Here is a 17,856-nt window from a genome sequence, read left to right as displayed (position 1 = left end):
GCTCTGTAGAGGAGCCAAATGGGAAATTCTTGTGATTGCCAAGGTATAAATGAAAGTGGAGCTTGGCCCCATGTGTATATGCTATTGGCCTGATTTTCAGAGAAGATTCTGTAAAATATTCATAATGCCAACCATTTGCCTCTTGAGAGCTCCACGTGAATAATTTCCTAGGTCATAATAAAAATAGGTTCATTGGTCTTTACCTAGGCCATAGAGGACAGTTGTCTTCATAAAAAGCCATCTGGGAACAGTAGAGGTAGATTAGGTGAAAATTGAGAGATATGGGCTGAGCTATATATGTGAAGGGGTGGATAAAATAGTTGGCTATAGCAGGTACTATCATCTCATTAAATTGCAGTAATATGTTTAAATTAATCCTACTTCATGTTCACAAATAATTTTCAGGAGTACATTACAAGGTGAGGATTAGAATATCTAATTTTCAAGGTTAAAAAAAAAAGGCCAATGTAATATGTATGAACAAATTAACTATCCTTGCAGTCCAGTCTTATTCTTTTTGTGACATTAAATTAAGTAGATTTTTTCACAGCCTGAGTTGAAATCTAGAAAATAAGAAATACAGCACTGAAAGCATACTCTTTTAATATTTTAATCCTTATTTGAGAAGTGAGGAGTATTTTCCATACCCTGCAGTAGGCTGATTCCAATACATTCACAATATATAGAAATACTTTATTACTGGGGAGAGATGTGGAAATTCAATTCTCCTTCCTCTGGCTGTTGTAAATTTGAGAGGACTATTTGTGCCGTAACAAGTTTATGCACCTGCCACCTTATGCTCCTTCTGATGTCAGGGCGTCTGCACTTGGTGGTCAGGAGGGAATGGTAAATTCAATGCCATGCCCCAGTGCTGGGTACATCCCCTGTGCATTAGCTGCCTGCTGGGACCATAGGGCATAAGAACAAGAAAAAGACCCACATCAGGACACAGCACAGCCCAAGCCGTGGATAGGAATAGTACAGCCAAATAGTTCTAATATCGGATGTTTTGTTTTGGAAAACAGTTTTGGAATATATATATATATATTTCCTTTTTTGATTTTTTTTTGTTTTGTTTTCTAAGCATCCAGACTTCTCCACAAGTGTAGATAAGAAATAAAAAAAAATAGGTCATATTTGACGTGGGTCCAGTTTTGATAGGCAAACCAAAAAGATGCATCTCTCTTTGTAAAGGTTATAATCTTTAGAATAGCTATAACTACCTGTTCTTGCCATTAAACAATGTGTTAAAAGTTAATATAACTGCTTTAACTGCAATTACAGATAACGATTACAAGTCATTTAAGAAACTTTGTATTCTTCCCTCATTTATTCATTAAAGCCATTGACAGTACCTTGGGAGTGGGAAATATAAAGGCCATAAAAATAATTCAACAGCCTCTCATTAGAGAGACCAAGGGAAATAGAGGACAAATAAAGTGGCTTATAAAACACACTTGATTTAATAGTGCTTTCAACATGTCCCACTGCTACGTTATTAGATATTCTTCATTTGTGATAGTTCAAAACTTCTACTAAATGACAGTCTGTACCTTTATACTGGGGTCTTTTTAAACTCCCTTAATTATTGGTCTCCAGGGAAAAGCAGTGCTGAAAATGCAGGTCCCTCTAATAGGGCAGGTGCGCGGCAGCAGCTGCAGCGCGCGCGACCCGGCCTCTGCCCCCCGCTAACCGCAGACACGGCCGCAGAGATTTCCCCTCCTAATTATAAGAGGGAATTTACTGTAGTCTTTAGTCTTTACTGCATCGAAGGGGTTCCTCAAACTGATGCCGTCAGTCAAAGCAGTCCAGGCAGAGCGGTCCCTGGAGCTCCCCACAGTCTGCCTGGAAATACCCTAGCTTTAATGACTGGGTTTTTTTGTTCCCCCCTTTTTTTTTTTTTTTTTCCCAGCCCTTAGTATATGTTTATTAATTGAGTTTTGCTCTCTGTATAGGAAGATAAGCCTTTTGAAGTATGCTTGGCATCTCATTTTCATATGGGGAAGATGGGAGGAGAGGTTCAACAGCTTTCCCTCTCCATACAGTACTGACAGTTCACAAAAGTGAACTACTACTTTCTCCTGAAATAAGAGATTTTTTTTTTCCCCGGTAAAATCATAGTTACTTCCTCACACAAGTATTTAGTATTACAGTTTGTTTCCATGTCCTCATATACAGGGCAAGTACAAAGCAATCTTACTAATGAAAAATAAATGACTATTAATGACAGATTAGGAATTTACTTACACAGTCGAACTAATGCAGTTTACTTATGCAGTTGAGGATTTCTCGTTAGTCTGGGCCTTGGGCATAGATAGACTCTTTTTTGATCACTTCTGCTGCTATAGGTTCTGAGAAAGTTTCCTATGACTCCTGGCCAGATCTCTGATGATGACAGAAGATGACAGTCCCTCTACACATACACAGTAAATCTGAATTTTTATTCTGAACCTTACATATAAACATGCACAGTTTTATCCCTCGCCAGCAAGCATCAATATTTTGATTTTTAAGAACTTGCAGGCACCTGGCACCCAGCAGTGACACATGGCAACTGTATTACACTCTGTTATGCATGTGCTAAATAACAGGCAACTGTGAAAAAAATGCAGCTACCGTTGCACTCTTAACATGCCAGGGATATCATAAACCAGCCAATTGAAGCTTGAATGATTTACAAAAAATCACCAGAAACACTAGCTAGTTCCGCAGGTAGGGGCAAGGAAATGTGTTCATTGACTGGAAAGCTCGTCTAGTCCTTAATCTATTAATTTTCTCTGGCTTTAAAAGTTTAGGCAACGTTGAAATGCGTGGTGAGTCGGCTGCTGTATCTAGGCATACCTCTGCCCAGTTTTGACTGGGGCACTGTGACAGTAGCTCGTTGACACATAGTTAATGATGGAAATCCCTGTTAAAGGAGATGATGGAGTGTCCATTATGTGAAGGCTTTAAGGTTGTGTTTCTGAATGGCATCTTAGAATGCTCTTTTCAGTGGTGATCAGAATATCTAAAAGTTATTCAGACCCTTCCAAAATCCTAGCTCAAACTGAATTGTTGAAACAGGCCTTTTTGGCTTTGACATTTCTGAATTTTAAAATGCTTACTTTTAACAAAGTCACAAAGGATGGGCTGAGGACAAATAGACTTATACAAGCTTTGGTTACTGTATGAACTCAGTTTCTCTAGTGCGAGTTAAAAATTGGGTATAATAAGGAGTAGATAAGCTTTTCCATACGTTTTCTCACATGAACAAGCAGACCCATAAACATAGCTTCATGTCATTCTACTTAATAGCTAAAGCATTGATAGCAACAGACTCTTTATGCTACATGATACAGGCATATTCCCTATATTCTTCTTTATATTCAAATGTGGCTGCACTTAGTCCTTCATTTATGGTTTAGGTGGATGGATTCTCAGATCTGTAATTTAGCTCACAGTCCTTTTTCTTAAAGATAACAGTTAAACTGAAATCTTCATATATCATTCCAGTTTTGTCTTCTCTTAAAGTTTTCCGACTCCGCTCTAAATCAGAGGAACATTATCCACTCCAAAGGTTTCTGTAGCCTTCAATCTATTCAATCAATCAATCATTATTATTTTTATGATTGCAAAAAAAGAGAGAAAAAAAAAAGCAACACATAACTTACCAAAAGGCCCTCAGCCATATCTGGTGATATTTTGGATAAATGAAGTTGTAAATGAGTGCTATCCCCTTTAACTCATTTTACTACTGCTGTTGCCTTAGGGAAAACAGAGGCACAAAGTGAAAGTAATTCCTTTCATGTGTTTTTGTAAGCAAAGATCTGGCGAGAGAATCTGAAAATTAAATATATATTGCCAGCTGTTTATAGAAAACCTGCTCCTAAATTAATCTCATCAGGCATGGTTCAAATTAACTCTGGTCCCTTGTATGGGCCAAAGAGAAGTTCATCCCTTTCGTTCACACATCTCCCCTTGGAAGACATCTGCAGCCAGATTCCCAGCTTCACTCTCATGAACCCTCGCCACTGTAACCATCTCCTTTTTGTCTCCCGTTGTTTCTATCAAAGCACTGAAATCCTTTGAGATTTTGCCTAAATCCCTCTATCAACCCTGAGGAAAGGAAAAGGTGAATGTCCTCTGGAAATAGAAAGGGGTAAAGCGGCATGAAATGCAAAGCAATGGTCCTCAAGTGAGGACAGGGACAGAATTTATGCTCAGTGTTATCCTATAGCAAGGAGAAATGGGTCTTCTGGGCTGTTTGTAGGTAAATAGTGCTGCAGTGTCTTCTTTTCAAATATGTCATCTGTCCTGGTTAGCAATCCTGGAAGAAATTATTACCTGGGGTCTACTCCCTCCTTCCTTTTGTCTGTGATTTTTAATGTGGATGTCCTTTAGTGCCAAGGCATTTGGGAGTGAGGACAGGATGGGTCAGTTTGTAAGCAGGATGCTTCCTTGGTGTTGTTATTGTGTAAAACTGCTGTGTATAGACTCCACACAAAATAGGTCAGGATTGGGGGGAGGTACCCAAATCTACAACTCCATTACTTGGAAGAGATGAGCTCAGCACGGTGAAAAAGGAATATAACACGCTCAAGCATTTCCCAGTCCTGTGGAGCTACCTAATGGCATTTTTCCCCCCAGGAAATTCTGGCTAAACCAGCCCCTGTTCACAACACGTTGAATAACGTAAAGCATCATTTATGTCACATCGTTAGGGTAGAAGTGGGTATGACAGCCTGTGTTCGTCTAGGCACTTGCCTATATTGCCTTATGTGAACTGACTAGGGCAAATCGTTTACTGTAATGTAATAACTTATGCACTTATAAAGAGGAAGGATTAAGTTAGCAACTGTAGTTTGAATTTTCAAAAGTTCATGTTTTACCCATGTATGCATCATGGGAATCACTTAAGTCTTTAAACATGGTGAACAAATTGATATAGATCAAGGAGAAAGCTGATTTTCCAATTTCTGACTTATTTTTCTATTTATAGGTGTGACTATAGACATTTGCCTCTGAGAGAAACCTAATGTTCATCAGATTTAATGTCTTGAAAAAATAACTTTTCTGTTTCTGAAGTATGAAGGCACACAGAGGCAGTGAAGGGGAAGTAGAGGGGAAAAAAAAGTATATTTCCTCCCAAATTTATGTTTTCAACATTTTTATCAATAGATGTTCCTTATGAACCCAGTCTGGCCTAGACGAAGTCTGAGAATTGCTTTTATTTACAGCTGAGTTACTATCCACTATTCCAAAATGACTTTGGGTAATTCCTTGTTATGATTTACTACATTGCAAGATGGACAGGGTAAATCTATCTGTACATTTCTTTCCAGAGAAACACATTAACTGGATAACTAGTAAAAATGATGGATATGCATACTCCCTGTTTTCTTTCAAGGCTTTAGCCTGAAGCTCAAGTAGTCAGAGGAAAAGGTTTTCTCTCAGTGCTATTCAAGTCTCTCTTTTTTCTTTCTTCTTTTTTTTCCTGATTTTGCCTCGGATTCTTTCTGTTTTAGGTGACAGACTCTTTTTGTTTTGTTTTAATGAAAAGAAGGCTAGCTGAAAATTTAAGGACAGGTCTAATGTCAAAGTTCATATATCATAGTTCCTGTATACTTGAGATATACTTATTATTTCCCTATTGAATTAATTCATAACTAATTGTCTATCTTCAGTCTTATTACATGCATGCTGTACTGTACATACACCAACCAGTAAGTAAGTTCACAGATTTCCTCCCTGCTGCAAATAAACCTAATATTATCTGTTTTCTTTTGGAATGAGTAAAAGAATTAAAATGATAGTTAAAGAGAATGCTCTTAAAATAACCAAGAAAATTATATGTAATTACTTCCAATGTCAAAGCTAATGCTTTGCTCAGTTTTCACATCTTCATATTCCTAAAAAAAAAATTCTTTTCAGTATGGAGAAAAAAATATTTTCGAAAGATCTGGCACAAGAAAATTAGGAACAGCAAATGAATTCCCACATTGTGCAACTTTGTGGTCGTCTTAGTGTCTTTATTTACATGCGCACCTATTACTATAAGGAACAGTAGTTCCTTATAGATGCAGCATTCCTTATAGATGCAGCATTCTTTTGCTTTTTTTCAGTGCTTCGTGCGTTTATATCTGCTTTCAGCACCGAAGTGTTTGGTGTATTTATCTTGGGTGGCTGGGAGTAGAAGTCGTTGCAGGTTGTGCCCAGTGCTGAATAAAGGTGAGCTGAGTGATGGGGAGCCTCAAGTGCTTTATGCGCATATAACAGGCTTGACAGCCTGCTTGTCTCCTACACCCCACCCAATTAACAGGTGTCGGGCCCTTTCGGAAAGGTGGGGTGCAATCTGATTACTCCCTGAGACAGGCGATTAGTCCCCACACCCAGATAGAGGAGATAGATAGACGATGAGAGAGACTCTTTAGATCTAGACTGTGGTCGCAACTTAGATTGCTGCTGGGCTTGGTGAGACTGCTGGAGCTGAAACTAGGCAGTATTGTTATTTCTCTGTTAATAAAGGCAGGCCCCAAATGTGGGGCAGTTTCATCATGCACAGCAAAACCAATTGTGTTTTAAAGCTACGGTCAGGAAAGTTCTGGCTTCTGGTTGTTCTCAAGGCTTCATGTTTTTTTGAGTTGTTATTCTGTCCGTTCAGTTAATTCTGTGCCGTAGGTAGTATATGCTACTGAAAAGTGTAACAATTTAAAAGAAAAGCAGCTTACTGACACCCATGGAAAGGTTCAATATATAACAACTGTATTGCAGCTGCAAAATCCTGAAAACCCACTTGTTTGTTGGACTGCATCCACAGAGAGCTTTGGTTCGTCTTGTTAACCATACATTAACCAGATGTACAAAAATATGAGAGGATCATTAAAGCAGGTATTTAGTGCTGCAGCCTTTTCTTGGCATCCCTTTAGCTGTTCGCGGGTCCAAAAAAATTATTAGCTGCATCCGCTGAATGAAGATTTACAGACTAGAAACACTCTCATAATTCTGACATGCCAAATACAGAGAAACTTCTTAAGAGCCTAAGCAATCACTAGGTCAGATGGTGAGAGCTAATAGCAAAGTCCCCAGTTTTGAAGGCCAGTTTAATTGATATGGTCAGTTATTAGGGTCAAAGGAGGCATCTCTAAAGCATGGATTCCAGTGACTTCTTCAAATGCCTTCTAGCTTAAGACTGTTTTAGGAAGGGCCTTGTGGAGGGGTCCCATATCTCTTTGTTTCACCTTACGGGCAAACTCTGGGCCAAACGACCAAATACCAGCATGGGCCACCAGATGCATAGATAGGAAGATAGACATGCAGGGCTTTCAGTGTTTCACCCTCACTATCACAAAGAAAGGACCAAGGGAGCTTTCTCTTTGCTGCACAAGTGTCTGACAGTAAAACTATTTACTAATATGGCATGCAGCTTTGTGGCTTGAAAGAATTAGGTTATATCTGTTTTCTTTCAGTGACTTTTTTATTATAGTCTGTGAGTTGGCTTCTCTTTTCTTTGCTTGATGTTTTAAAAGTTTAAATTCAAACAGACATTCTGCAACTTGAGTAAATTATACATTTTAAATATTCTCATGACTCCTGTCATATCAAAAAAATCAGACAGATAACAGACATAACGTCATTGGGAAGATAACTGGAACTACAGAAAGCTGTAGTAAGCAACCAAAAATGTCTTATCAACCTCTACAACCTCATCAGCAGCTTCAATCTGAAACTTCTCAGGGCACGTCTCAACAGCAGAGGAAAATCTAAGTCTGGAATTAATCAAGAGTTCTTCTATAATATCTGCAGTGGTCACCATGACTAAGAAGACTGTCACCCTTGACACCCCAGTCAAGATAAGTCAAGTCATCAAGATCAGGATCCAATACAAGCACCACTGGATCTCAGAATCTGTCAGCATTTTCAACGTCCTGAAGTAGGGAGGGCCTTCAAAAGTTTCATTTCAATGCACAAAATAACATAGATTTACAAAACAGACAAAATATCTAGATATTTTGTTCACTTAGACATACTCTAAATTCCTTTTTTTTTTTGATGATGCAATACCAAAATACTGCTGTGGGTGTGATTCCTGAGAGCTAAGTTAATAGAAATCCATTTCCGTAATACAGAGAGTGCTTCAGCTGCTTCGCTAACTTCACTCAGCAGTTCAAGCTCATTCTTTTTATTCGGTAGGAACATAATACTTTGATCCTGCTGATTGTATAGTATGATAACGATGAAACAGGGAAGGGAATGAAGCTATTAATCCAAACCAAGGGGCTTAGAGAGAGGTGCACAGGGGTAAACCCTAGGCTGCAGATCTTTTGTGCCAGCTGTGTGCAATGCTGGCTTCCCCCACTCCAAAATTCCCTGGACAAGTTGAACTGGAAGGTTATCTCATCGTGTACAAGTGCCAGGCGTGATTTCCTCACCCCATTAAAGCCTATGCAAAGCTTCTGGTACTGGCAGACTTTCCGGTTAATGCCTATGCAGCATTTTGCATAATAACTTCACAGCAGTGCTAGAAACCAGTGTACTCCAATAAAATAAAATACAGTTTTAAAAAAGAAGAAAGATTACTGCATTTTAACAGGCCTGGAACCATTTGCTTTGTTCCCTGCTTATTCTGTGTCTGCTTAAGCAGACTCTGCTCTTTGACCAAGATTTTTAAGTGCTACCATAACACAAAGAAAGAAATATTAATGATTTTTAAATAATCTCACTACATTTGGAGAGAATGAGAGCAAGGAAATTCCAAAAATTTGCGCACATGTGGAGAAAACTGCTATAGCATATGCAGTGTAGAGTTCACCCTACCGAGGACTTCCTTGCACATGCTTACTGACAAGCGAAAATGTTTGCAGGATCTATCTGAAAATCTGTCATTTGTGTACGAGGCAATCACACATATATTTATTGCAGTAACACTCCAGAAATATTTTCCTTGAAACAGTGCTGCTGCATGCTGAAAAAAGATACGTAGCCTATGCAGACTGATCAAAATGCCACTGGCAATAGCCCCCTAGCAAAAGAAAGAATTGAAAAAGCTGCTTGATAAGTGGGGAACATCTTTCAGCAGTGTGATAAATTTGAATGACAGCAGTAATATCAGGGATTACTTATTCTCCATGGATATCCCTGACCTTGCCACTTGAGAATTCAACTAATTGGGCAGAAGCAGAAGAAGAAAGTAAACATATTAATTAAACTCATGCATGGGATTTCATGTTGAAACTGTCCATCCACTTTGATTTGAAAGACAAAACACATATTTGTTTTGTTTATCCAGCTGTCAGACGATAGCTTTAAATCCCTTTGCCCATCCAGTTTAGATGAAACCTTCTGATATTTTAATCACTTGGCTAAGTGGGAGGGTTGGAATAAAGGAAGAATGTATTTCAGGGTCAGATCCTTATCGTGAGTAAATCTGCAGAAGCCTATTGAAGCTAAAGATACTGTAACAGATTACTTAGCCTTCTCCTTACTGCTCTGCATAATCTGGTCTTACTCATTTGCTCCAATATCTGAGAAACAGTTATGGACATCCAAGCTGTTTCAAGAAAAGAAAAAGGAATAGCTTATTCTGAATCAGGAGAAAACCTGGGCATTGGTGTCACAGAGACTTACTGTTTTAACTTCCACTTAAAAAGGTGTATGTGAAAATACTTCGCTGTGCCAGTAATCCAGATCGAAGGATGTGAGCTCCAGGCTTCTGTAGGAGAGGTAATTATGGGAAAAAAAAAACACCTAAAAAAAACCCCACCTGAATTCTGTTTTAATTTTCATACACAGAGCAGATGTTTTGACAGATGGATGGACTTTATTTTTGTAACTGTCCAGGAAAAGTCTGCATAACAAAGCCTAATCAGTGTTACATATCTGTAGTGTTTGTTTTTCAATCTTTCTGCATTTGGCTCCTATGCTTTTTGTTGCAGACATTTTCTTTGCAATTTATTTTTTCAGGCTAATCTCTCTCTGCATAAGCCTTTCTATCAATTTGGTACACAAATACTAGGAACCTCTTAAAAAATAAATGTGTATGTTTGGTTAGTAAGTCAGACTTATTGATCTTTATTTGGTGGGAGCCCTGCTGGAAAGCTTTATTAATGCTTTAGCCTTGAATAAGGCAGCCACTCTGCTCATGCTTATTATATAATAGTGGAATTGAAGTATAAGAATCTGTGTACAGACCTGCTGGGCGTATGACTGTAATTCACACTCTGCATGTAAGTGGCTAATAACTTCTCAATTTGTACTGTAAATGGGAGATTAGTACAGTTGTATTTGTTGGCAGTGAGGTTACTGCTTTTCCTGCAGTGTCTTAATGTGATTGCAAAAAATTGCTATATCTACTTTAATTTCAATGAACTTCCAGCATTTGCAGCTGAGAGATCTGAACCCCTCAGAGGTTCAGAGGAAGCAGAGCAGGTGGGTAGTCATCACATACCCACCTACAAGTGTATTTGAAGTTCAAACTTTCTTATTGCTCTGATGTTATTCCTACCTGACAAGAAGCTTCTGGGGGAATATTTCTTCTGGAAGGCCAAATTCTTCAATTCCGGTATGCAAGGTAGATTGGCTTTAATTGAAAGTCTTCCTGCCTTACACACCACCCCAGTTCAGAATAGTTTGTGGTGTTTATACCGTTTTATGGAGAGGTGCAGGTGCCAATTCATTCAAGCAGCAATTGTGCCATCACAGTTCTGTAGAAGTTTTACTGCAAAAATTTTTAAAAGCAGCAATCCAAAGTTCTCTTAGCGAGGACAGAGAGAGAGATCTCGTGGGTCTTGCTAAAAGATCCCAGACATTGTGTAGGGGCTTAGCTGCTTAGATTTGAAAATAGAGCTGCTTCTGCACAAGGACTTTAGCTCTTGGGGAAACCTCATGTCTTTTATTGAAATATGAATGAAGATTAATCCTCTCCAGGGCTTGGCAAGATAAATGAATGGAGGTTTTGAGACCTGCAGTTAACTCCCACATTATGTACCTAATTTTGTCTTTGAATCTGTACCTTAGTCATTCTGTGCCGTATGCAATCACTTGCATTTTCCGCTGTGTGTGTCTGTGTATAAATTCATGCTTTAGGGCGTAAAGCAATGTTGAGCTTTTCTATGGATAAGAATTTTTCCTGATGTTTTCGACTGCCTGATCTGACAGGATCATTAGGTGGAAGACTACAATGATTCACTGGAATGATTGCAGTACTCCTCTTCTTTGGGAAGTATTTTCATAGGATACTGTCATAATTTGCAGGGCTATACTCTGGAGAACTTCACAAAACTCACATTCATTTTACTCGCATTATTACACTAAAAGTACTTAGTACTCCAGTTCCACAGTTCTTTTACCTATGAAAAAAAAAAAAAAAACCACTGATCTCTACCTGCAAAATAACCTTAAAATACCATTTTTATTTCTTTAAATGCTCTACTTAAGAGGAGCAATATTCAAAGGGTCTGGACATATCCAGAATATGTTCTAACAATTTGCCATTCCCGAGGAAAGTGAAAGTGAATGCAAAAGTAGCATGGGCTGAAGGTTGTGCTGAAACAGTGCTTAAAAATCCCTGACAAACGCGTGTATCCCAGTTTCCGGTTCCTGGGTACATCCCATTCCTTCTGTGCGTATTTCCTGCCATCTCCTGTGTTTTACTGAGCTCCTACATTTCTCTTATTGTCTCATGTTGCTGGCACGGACCTTTGCATTCGCAATGGTGGGATGGCGGCAGGAGGTGCCACTGCCAAGTGGGACAAGGCCAGGTTGAGGAGAAGGACATAGTCTCGGCCTCCAGCCAGGGACTCCAGTGCTCACCCTGCAGCTGAGCTGACGTCCTCACCAGTGTCAGCAGGAGAATTGGGTGCCAGGTTTCACAACTGGAGGTGTTTGAGTGCCAGAGATTAGCCTTGTAGCAAGGATGAGAACAGGGAAACGTAGTTAGTGAAAAATTAGGGGGTTATCCAAGGCACATGTAGAAAATTCCTGGGAGAGCCCAGTCGCTTGAATGCACAGATACATCCCCTGATTGTTATTATCCCCTGATACCTTTGTTGTCACTAATGTGTGCTGGAATTTGGAGGGAACCATTCAAAGTGATTAAAGGTTACATTTTAGAGCTATGGGGGAGCATGTTCTTCTGTAGACCACATAAGGTAGAAAAACCGAATATTCATAATTTCAGAAGAGACTCCTGCTAAGATCAGAATGCTTATGTATGAGGAGAGATTTTCAGGCATTGCAGCGTATCTGTGCAGTTGCACTTAAGCCCAGCTAAAGGGCCGGACCTGTTCACCCAGCAGTGAGATCAGAGATGCTGCTAGTTTGGTCCTGGTCAGACTAGCGCTGTCTCAGAGGTGAGGCAGGGACTCCACTTTGGACTTCCTGAGCTGAAAAGGTCTTAAATCACAACTGTAATTTCACTTTGATGTCATTTATTCTCTTTTAATACCCCTTTTTATTTATTTTTTTTACAATCAGGTAAAATATATAAACTTAATCTTGTTAGGGAGGTGCATGAGAATTTACTGAATGAGCCTTAATGGCTCCTTTATGCAGCCATAAACCACAGGGAAGAGATATTAGCAGTTTTAGCTGGACTAGGAATGTCAAATATTATATAAATTTGTTTGATATTTTCAGAGGTTTATTGCTGTAAGTATTTAGCTTCCCCATTGTTTAACTAGGCTGTGTGTTTCTCAGACAACTATGGTAAAAATCTGTTGTGCAAAGAATTAAGGAGAATTGAAAAGCAGGGAAGAACGAGCCAAATTTGTTTTTGGATATATAATAGAAATCCAGAGTAACGCTCCCAGTATTGGCATAATTACACTGCAGTGTAACAATTTTGAACAGTTGAAGGAAAGATACAGCTATGAAGGAGTTAGTTAGTTACATTTTTCCCTTCCCTTCCCTTCCCTTCCCTTCCCTTCCCTTCCCTTCCCTTCCCTTCCCTTCCCTTCCCTTCCCTTCCCTTCTTCCTTCCATATAGACCAGTGTCTGCCCCTATACTAAGGAAGGTTCTCCATCTCACCTTTAACATATTAGCTAGCTAATACCTTCTTGCTCTGTTACAGATAAGCAGTCATACAGTATTTAACATATGATTATGGAGTCAGATACCATGTTACTGTAAATCTGAATAGCTCCAGTGAAATCTGCATAAACTTATTTTAGCTTATATTTTCAGCCCATCTACCCTGCAAATTTTGAAAGGGTCTGTGTCTACTGGCCTCTAAAACCTGCAATAAAGAATTGTAGACACAAAGACATTTTTAAAATCATGATAAACCCATGAGGCTTTACCGATAAGGTAAATCATAGTGCCACTGAGACAGTGGCAAGATTCAGTTTGGCCAGATGTAACCCTAAGTGAGAAATTTTTGAATTCTTTGCATAATGATCAAATCTGTAGTTATTTTTAAAACATGTAGAGTCAAAGTAAAAAACATGGAGTGCTAAAGAGTTTAAGAAAGGGTTGATTTCAATTTCATTCATTTTTAATGTTATGTGAATTTATGGTAGTTGCTCATTTTTACTCTCCAAGGTACTGAGTTCATAACACCCTTCCATAAAGTTTTCCCATGTTTCTTTCATTAAAAAGCAAAGAATAACAGTACTAAGAACAATATATAAACACACAGTATAATTTTGATGATTTATTTCACATATTTGTCCAATGCTCTACCACAGTGGCATGGGAAGGCAGACTCTGCACATAGTTGCGTTTATGCATGTGTAGGAGGAAGAATACATATCCACCAGATTTTGTGTGTTTTTTTGTGAAGAAAGGTCAGAGTGGAAATAATGGAGAGAGATGCCATGTAACATCCATCTCTATTTCTTACAATTTCCTGCTGGATTGCCTTAACTATCTCTGTTTTCTCTTCCGTCTTGGTGGGAAGGATAGCAGTCAGCAGTAAGCCAAGGGCAGGGGATAATGATGCTCTTGGGGCTGTTCTTCTTAATACATTGCCAATCTCTGCTGTCTAAATAAACCTTCAAATTGAAAGGGGAATGCCATTTCAGCAGAGTGACACAGGGGAGCATCATTTTATGTGCATTGACTGCTCTTTGCTTTACCCACTGGCACCTCCTTCCTGGCAGGGCTGTTACTTCATGCTGGAGTTCACTGCTTTAGTAATCAAGTTGCAGATGGCGGGGGTACTAGTCAGGGACATTTCTGGGAAGACAGTGGCTCAAAAGGTGTTTTTCCAGGGGACCTGACCCGCTTTGATAGCAAGAAATAGGGCTGCCTGCTGCAAGACCTACCAAAAGGATGCCTTGGCTCTGGACTAATAAATTCTTCCATTGCAAGTGATGGACCAGCCGCACTTCCCTCTTCCACTACTGTAATTGTGTTTTCTCTTGCCATTTGCCATTTTCATTTATGGAAAAGAGGCAAAATTGTTTTTAATAATAATGTTTTATAGAAAATATTTTATTTTTAATTTATTTTTATACATTGTAAACATTGCGCAATACCAGAAGTCCATAGAATAGTTTCCTTGGCTTTTAATATAAACTTTATGGGAAATGGCTATTTTACACCGATGTACTTATTTTTTTCCAATTTGCTAACAATTTTTTGCAACATTGTGTTGGTATACTGACACTTCACAAGAATCATCGTATTGATTTTCATTGTTCAACCTGATTAAATTAAAAATATTAAATGAACAGAAAAAGTGGGCTCTAATTGTCAGTTTAGGCTTGTTTCCTTTTTAACAAAACTAGACATTAACAATGGTAATTTTGTTAACAAACTATAGATAATATTTTAACTAGGGACTGGTAGTGTTGCTGTTCTATTTTTAATTGCTGAGAACTTAAATTATTAAGGGTGAATAATTTATTTAGGTAAAAAATACAATGTCTAAGTCTTGCAAAGCTTCTATTCTTGGTGATGTGAATAGTTGCCTTAGACTTGAGAGTGTGTGTAAACATCTTTGTAAAATTGTCCCCTAAGCATATACAGTAGAGGTGAGACACCACACATATTATTGTTAGAAATATATCAATGATTTATTTTTCATCAACTAGTTCCATCTGGCCCATCGTTTTTTCTAATTGTTCCTTAATTGAATACAATCAAGCAGTTTCTCCATTTCTCTTCATTATTTCACTCTGACACTTTTCTGTAAATGGGTTTTGTCTTACAAACAGAGCAATAAAGTTAATTATAGACCTGAAGAGAGTCTGAAGGAAAAAAAAACACAGAAAGATTATTTGGGGGATATTTTCCTCAAGGGTGGATACTTCATTAAATGTCAACCAAAGATATTTAAATTGGATCCTCAATCAAGGTGTTTATTAAACGTCTAGTAATAAACAAGCTCATAAACAGCATGAAATGATCACACCTTTAAAATGTGCTCCTTCTGCCATGCATCCCTAGTGCAGAAAAGCTCCCATTACTCATGATCACTGCTTGAATTAACTTTGTGGATAACATTATTTTGTTTTTGTTTTTATTCCTCCATTTCTTCACAGAGAGAATGTGCTAATTTCATCAAGGTGCTTAAGACTTATAACCAAACACACTTGTATGCCTGTGGAACGGGGGCTTTCCATCCCGTGTGCGCCTACATTGAAGTTGGAAGCCATCCCGAGGTAAAATATCTTAAAACCTGTATTTTGCTTTTTTTTCCTTGTGATCAATCTTGATATGTAGCCAAGATTTCTGTGCACCCAAATTGCCCCGAGTTCTGTGGCTTGGGTGTGCATCATGTAGGACGTGCTCCTGAGTCTGCTGCTGCTGGGCTGCCTGACTAATCATACAGCATCCATATGTTGCCCTCTTAATACAAATAAGCCCACCCTGGCTTATGAAGTTTAGTGCACCCAAAAATCAATGTCACTAGCCGAAAGCTCTGGGATTGTGCTGATTTTCCTGGCTGAAGTTTTCATGAGTATGGCTCTGCACTCTTATCACTTAAGCATTTTAATCCTTAATCATTCCACAAAAGCCATTTTTTCTAGTTTCATATTAAAATGGGTGCACAATACAATGCTTTCAGTCTGGCTTACCTGAACGTTGTTCCATGGACTGTTTCAATTTATCAACTAGATTTTGAATGTGTTTGCAGCAGTCACATTTAATTTATGGATATGTTTTATTGATGAATCCAAAACTGTGTTGCTTGAGGCTTCTCAGGAGCAGCTATTTCAAGTTACTTAATGGTTTTGCAGGTCAAGTTTTCAGATTTCCGTGGAAATGAGGACATGTAAATGAATGAAAGCTCACTCAGTCATTTAAAAATCAGATTTACTTCTTGTAGATTAATGAACCTTTTGAGTGTTAACTCTATAGTTATAGTCTGGAAATCATTTTTCTCCATAAAAAAGTCTTCTGTTATTTGAAACGTGAGTCTTCATATTGTTCTAAGTATGAGGTTTTGAAGGGATAAAGAAGCTGCAGAATATAAGGGTTTTTTTCTTTTTTTTTTCTTTTTTTTCTTTTTTATTCTTTAATGCTTTATTCTAGAATGCATTCTTGGCAATTAGCAATTGTCTCTTGACCACACACAGTATGTCATTGCTTACTGCATTAAACAGCTTCTCTGCTTCCTCAGATCCATTTGGGAATTGGTAGGCATATTAATTAACTCTCATTCTCTAAGATGTGTGTCAATCAATTCTTGGCTATCTGCCAAGTGAATCTATCTGCAGAGAGATAGCTGGTATGAGGTCATTTACTTTTCCATTTGGCTGTTTTATGAGTGTACCGTAAAACTAACACACACTTTATCAAGGATTTATAGCAAGGATGTCCAGAGAATAGAGGCCAGATCCAATCTTGGTTTAACATTTGGGATTTTGAAAAACTTTGGTCAATGCTGTCTTTGTCCTTGGCACTGAGAAAGAATATTTGAGTAATCTTCCTTTTAGCAGTCCGTAGCTATCAAGAGAATCTAAGTCCTTGTTCTCTTAATCTTTGCGCAGTGAGTTTGTTGGTGCCCATGTGCCCAAATCTTTCTCATGACCTTTGGCTTCAGCTTCACAAACCAGGGCAGTGAGAAGTGTTTTTACCTCAACTGTCTCAGGCCTTGTTACACTTTGATCTCCTTTTCATGCTTAAGTCAGGAGTGAAACCAGGCTCCCCTGCCCTTTCAGTGGCACCAGTCTCTGTATCTTCTGCACCATCTCAGATGGTCACTCCATCTTCTCAGTCCAGCCCGTGTGGAGAGAAGATGGGGCAGGCAGGAGGCAGCTCCACCTTCTGCCGCTCAGGTTCCAAAAGCGTGTGGCAAACCAGGGTGTCATCCCTGTAACAGGGACAGTCAAAGGAGCTGACCAGGTTTGGAAGGAAGAATAATCTTAACTGTCTCTTCCAAAGCTGGAGCCTGCTCCTTCTTTTCCTGCATGCAAAATGGCCAGGAATTTTCACATGCCTGGAAGAGGAGGGAGCTTGATTGACAGTACCCATTACAGTTATGAAGTATGGAGGATACAATATTAATCCCTGCCTCCCTGCATGCTGCATCTGCAAGAGCCGGATTGTGTCACCATGTCACACAGCAGCACCGGACATGCCAGTGAGCTGGGGGCTGCCTCTCTGGCGTCCCTGTTTTACACCTCCCAAGCATACTAAAAGAGGGAAATGAAGGTGAGCGGTTGATTTTGAAATAAAAAATTGTCCTATAGGATATTTCCTGAAGATTCACTTTCTACTTTCCACAACACTTTCAGAAAATTAACTGACTTCTCCATTATTTCTTCTTATTTTTTATTTATTATTATTTCTTCTCAAACACTTAGAAGAGGTAAACATGAAATGATGAGAGAAATAGCTGGGTACCCACAGTCTGATAAGACTGCTTGTCTATCTGATCTCTAAATGCAGCATCCCCAGCCTGAGCACAGTGGAGAAGAAGAAATGAGCAT

The 17,856-nt window shown here is 38.8% G+C and overlaps 1 protein-coding gene across 1 annotated transcript in view; it reads left to right on the top strand.

The window, feature by feature from the left end:
• The window catches only part of SEMA3A (semaphorin 3A), a 158,166-nt gene that overhangs the window by 50,488 nt on the left and 89,822 nt on the right, over positions 1-17,856 (top strand). The window contains exon 4 of the mRNA XM_010213041.2: positions 15,463-15,582. Coding sequence (XP_010211343.2) covers positions 15,463-15,582 — 120 coding nt within the window. The remainder of the gene's footprint in view (positions 1-15,462; positions 15,583-17,856) is intronic.

This window comes from Tinamus guttatus, unplaced genomic scaffold (genome assembly GCF_059628265.1).
Source record: "Tinamus guttatus ecotype Peru unplaced genomic scaffold, ASM5962826v1 Tinamus_guttatus_pri_ptg000193l, whole genome shotgun sequence".
In the NCBI taxonomy this organism is placed as follows: Eukaryota; Metazoa; Chordata; class Aves; order Tinamiformes; family Tinamidae; genus Tinamus; species Tinamus guttatus.
The sequence above is the reverse complement of the archived record's forward strand: the minus strand, read 5'-3'. Positions and strand labels throughout refer to the sequence as shown.